This window comes from Teleopsis dalmanni, chromosome 1, assembly GCF_002237135.1.
Source record: "Teleopsis dalmanni isolate 2A chromosome 1, ASM223713v2, whole genome shotgun sequence".
In the NCBI taxonomy this organism is placed as follows: domain Eukaryota; kingdom Metazoa; phylum Arthropoda; class Insecta; order Diptera; family Diopsidae; genus Teleopsis; species Teleopsis dalmanni.
This window is the reverse complement of record NC_051846.1, coordinates 168,595,409-168,600,051: the sequence shown is the minus strand read 5'-3', so window position 1 is coordinate 168,600,051 and position 4,643 is coordinate 168,595,409. Positions and strand designations below refer to the sequence as shown.

The 4,643-nt window shown below is 27.5% G+C and overlaps 1 protein-coding gene across 2 annotated transcripts; it reads right to left on the bottom strand.

Annotated features, from left to right (window-relative positions):
- Positions 1-1,163: 1,163 nt before the first annotated feature.
- On the bottom strand, positions 1,164-2,322 carry LOC119670051. 2 transcript variants are annotated; one of them, XM_038080155.1, is made up of 4 exons: positions 1,877-2,322; positions 1,550-1,816; positions 1,447-1,496; positions 1,164-1,324 (listed from the first exon to the last, which is right to left on the bottom strand). In XM_038080155.1, the coding sequence occupies exons 1-3, from the start codon at positions 2,156-2,158 to the stop codon at positions 1,476-1,478; spliced, it is 570 nt and encodes a 189-aa protein (XP_037936083.1). In that variant the 5' UTR covers positions 2,159-2,322; the 3' UTR covers positions 1,164-1,324; positions 1,447-1,475. The 2 variants fall into 2 exon arrangements, with proteins under 2 accessions (XP_037936083.1, XP_037936082.1); XM_038080154.1 differs by lacking the exon at positions 1,164-1,324 and having other exon boundaries at positions 1,436-1,496.
- Between the last annotated feature and the right edge of the window lie 2,321 nt (positions 2,323-4,643).

The following is a 4,643-nucleotide window of genomic DNA, read 5'->3' as shown; positions in this document are numbered from 1 at the left end:
GATTATCCGGTAAACAAACCTTGATTACTTATTCAGAGGCCCTCAAAATAATTTACAATTAATTTTATTATTTATTGTATTCTATATATATATATATATATATATATATATATAGGTTGTCGTATATATATATATTTGTCGTATACATAGATATATATATAATTTGTAATGTCATGTTATTAGTTTTAAAGATTCTAAAACTTATTGTTACTCTTTAAATAAAAGTGATTTATTAAAGATATAATATATAATATATATATTGATATATATATATATAAAAGACAATATTAAATAAAAAACACCCAAAAAAAAAACTTTTGGTCTACTAAAAATCAATCGTCCTTTTGGCTAAAACAATGTTTCATTGAATAGTACTGTGCCCTGGTGATAGGTTTCGCGAAGAATCTACCATTAGGGTAGATTTTGTTAGTTTTCGCCAGAACTCCTCAAACACATAAAAGAATAATAAACAGTGTCCAATTGTGCAATGAAAACATCAACACATAATTATAAAAATAATATCAAGTATTGTTTATTGCAACCACAAAAAGCAGTACACTGAAATTCTCTCACACTCTATTTGATTTTGGTTTGCTTTGAATAGGTTAGGTTAGGTTGAAGTGGGGGCAAATAATGACCTGTTATAGTACACAGGTAGGCGTTTGCTCATACATAGACTAGAGCTCAGCATACAAGTAATGCCGAAAGGAAATAATTTCTCCATTAGGTAAGGATAAACCGACAATTATATGAACTTGGATACGTCCCTAGACTTACTATGTGGTATATTGAAAATTATCTTAAAGTGAAGGACTATATAAACTATTGTATTATCATGTTTGTATGTATATATATAATTTGTTATAAGAGTAACAAGATATATAAACAATAGGGGACTCTATGTTATTGTTCTGTACTTTAAATGAAGATGTACTGTATCTGAAATTATTAGTTTACAAAGAAAGTATTTAAAAGATGAGTATGATTTGTTAAAAATGAGTCCATGTGCTATTTATATTGTGAGGTTTAGAAATATTGTTACTAATTTATTTGTGTTTTTTCATGTTTGATAATTGTAGGAATAGATATATGATTTCAACAAAATATATTTATTTTTTACATATTAATAATTTTTAATGATATTATGATATAATGATATTAATTTATTTGACTTCAAAAGAAATTTATGTTTCATAAGATAAGATCATATTGTACTTCAAATATATATATTGTGACTGTAATCAGGTACACATATACGTCATGAACTAAATATTATGCCATTGCTCTATACGTTATTTTCCCCTCTGTGCTTTTCCTGCAATTTCTGTGCATTCTTAAGAATGGAAAATATGAATTTATATTGATATACTAAAAAAATAATAGTCTTGTTATACTACAGAACAGTTAAAGGATATAAAAATGCAGTTTTAAATACCTTCAACTTACGGACGATATATTCATATTACATTCCATAATCAGTCACACTGGCAATATTCCTGAAAATGGATTATTCATTAAATATCGTTAAATCTCTTTAAAGTTTACAAACCTCGGTTTTATAATTCATTTTTTCTAAAGGTGACATCTTAAACCAACGACGGGTTGCTACTTTAATTAATGTTTTTGGAGATAAACCCATGTTTGTCTCTCTAAATTTACGCATGAAGTTTGCGAAAGGAGAGAATATCTTTTTCTCCTTCGTGTCTTTCTTGTCATTTTTTTCTTTTTTTTCTTTTTTTATTTCTGAATGACTAAGTTTACATCTGCATTTACGTCGACGTTTACATTTGCGAGGCTTGGGACGACATCCACGAGACTATTTTGCAATTAGATTATTAAAAAATTTTTTTTTTAATTCAAAAATTATATTAATTACCACATATCTATTTCTTTCACATTTGGACATACATTTCCATTTCCATGTAGCTTTCATAAACGTTTCAGAAGCTGACATACCACAACGTTGTCTTCTAAATTCTCTAAGAAATTTTTGAAATCCTTTGTCTCTTTTGCAGCATCCGTCTTGGCTTTCTGTACCATGTTTTTGTTCTTTATTTTTTTTGGGACATGCTTTGTCTTCTTCTTTTTTATTACATTGACAGTATTTCATGGTAGAACCAACATGCAGAGATTTGTCATGGGTGTTGATTAAGTTCATATATATCTTTATATATATATGTATATCTATATATATATCTTTATATATATCTATATATATACGGATCAGAACAAATATACCATAAGTGCAATATATTTCTGAAATATATATCGAAATGCTGTGAGTAATAAATACTGTTTTAAAATTTAGTGGCCAAAAAGATAATTTAAGATTTTTAATTTTTTTTATATATTTTATATTAATTTATCATTCTTGTATATTTAGATTTACCTATTTATCGATTTTTCAATGAAATTATGATAATTAAAAAAATGTTTTCTAGTTTAAAATTTTACTAAAATTAAAATAATTACGGAATCTATTTACTACTTCAGTAGCGGTGCTGATGAGTTCTGCGTGGAAGATATACAATTAAATTTGGTGTTACCCATAAGTAACCCGTTAGAGAAACATACTACGTTTCATTAGTGGTTGATTAAAAATTTATAGAGCTTCTTTTCTTATAGATCTGACAAAGATATCATCCTTCGATATATGAACAGAGCCATATTTATAGACTTTTACTTGTTCTGAATAGCAGGATACTTGTGGAAATTTCCGATCATGTGTTAACTACATGATTAATACTTTCACCTTTCTAGTTGGTGTAACTATGAAAGAAAAAATTAAGAAAGACAATCGAGTAAACTCAATCAAAAAGACGAGTAGAGTCTTGTCGTGCTTGGATAGTGTCTCGAGTGTTGTGAATATTAATTACTAAAAGGAGTCTCTTTATATGAAGTGTTTTAGAATTTAAATATAGTCCTAAGTAGTGTGAAATTGAAATATATAAACACGGAGTTGAAATTGAAGTGAAGAGAAATAAGGAGTGGTAATAAGAGAATAAATTCAAGGTGTTAAGTAAAATGAACTGTATGGAAACTATTGACAAGAAAAACTAAGCTCTACATCAAAATAAAGAATGAATTATGGAAATTAAATTGTAGTAGTATGTAATATATTGATATTAATATTCAGATGTCTGAGTTGGTGAATCAGCACCTTTACTCTATTTTATCTGTGGACAGTTTTATGTAAGTCACACTAAGAATAACTGAAAAGGGGGTTTATAATATGATGGATCTGATGTCTTTGTATCTGCCTGTGTTTATCAAATTTCGCTGTATTTTTAGGATGCTGAGAGTTGGATTATTGTACTGTCAATTATATTGAACAGTTTCAGAGTATGTAATATAAGTGTAGTTAATTTGATTTTAAATCTTACGAAATATATTGCACAAGTGAATACGATTTTAAAATAAGTCGTAAAAAAAATTATTAAAACTAAGTATTAACAAGTATGTGTTATAATGTAATTCTATTCATTGTACGAATAATGTAAAAATATTAATATTACAATATGAAAAAACATTTGTTAATACTAATAATAAAAATATTTAAAGACATTAAATAACAATTTGGCAATTCGATACGTGATACGTTATATCGACCACAAATTTGTAGGTAGACCACAACAACATATGTCTTGACTATGTGATCAATAACTAAACATAGCAGCTGTCAGTCAAACTAATACACAAAATATGTCCATAATAGCTAAACAACATCTGTTTTTTTAAAAAAGTACCTTTTGATTTCTTAAAAAACTACATTTTGATCACACTCTATGTGTGATCACACTCACTCTACTCTCCATTTTTTTCATATTATTCTCTCAACCTATTAAGTTACTTACACGCTTTCAATAATAGAATATTAACTAAATATTTAGCATGAATTAAAAAAAAATATTATAAATTTAATTTAGTAAACAATCTGTGCTAAATTCAAACATTACAGTCATTTTCAGGTTAAGAGCCTTTACTATTTATTTTCTGTGTATCTACTTTTCTGTCTATTTTGCATTCATTCAATTTAGCAAAATTGCTACATATTGCATTGACACAACTTTTCACATTTCAAATAGTTTTAATAAGCTGTATGCATAAATTTAAAATAATGAAATAAACTTTGTCCTATATCCTTACAAAACCGCAACTGAAAAAGAGGTTAAAGGTGCTTACATGTGCAGAACTGTTGACAACATAATAACTCTTGCTTGGCTTTTATTTGACATGAAAAAATAAGTTGGCAAAAAATCCAACAAAATTAAACTGCATTAAACAAACTGAAATTAAAATAATAATTACTATTCATACACTGATTCTCCGTTTCCAGCAATTTTTCATGCCGCAGCTGCCTGGCATAACTAAACACCCATTTCTGTGATTTCCATTTACGACGACAAAATTTCCGCAAAATTTACTACTGGATTTATATGACTGCCATTTCACCATTTCGCCATTTCGCATTTTTTTTACAGTAACTGAAAACATATTTTATTAAATTTTATATAAAACATAAAATAAACTGTGCATAAATTTGGCATAAAGTGCAGCACACGTTGCACAAGTGACACAAACTCGTAAAAACGACCAAAAGGTGTGACATTTATGTGTGCAACTGTGCAACTGTGCAACTGTGC

Coding starts and splice junctions, on each gene's coding strand:
- LOC119670051 (XM_038080155.1), bottom strand. CDS start 2,158: ATGAACTTAATCAACACCCATGACAAATCTCTGCATGTTGGTTCTACC. Junction 1,817..1,876: donor GTGAAAGAAATAGATATGTG/GTAATTAATATA, acceptor ATTGCAAAATAG/TCTCGTGGATGTCGTCCCAA. Junction 1,497..1,549: donor AAATGAATTATAAAACCGAG/GTTTGTAAACTT, acceptor ATCCATTTTCAG/GAATATTGCCAGTGTGACTG.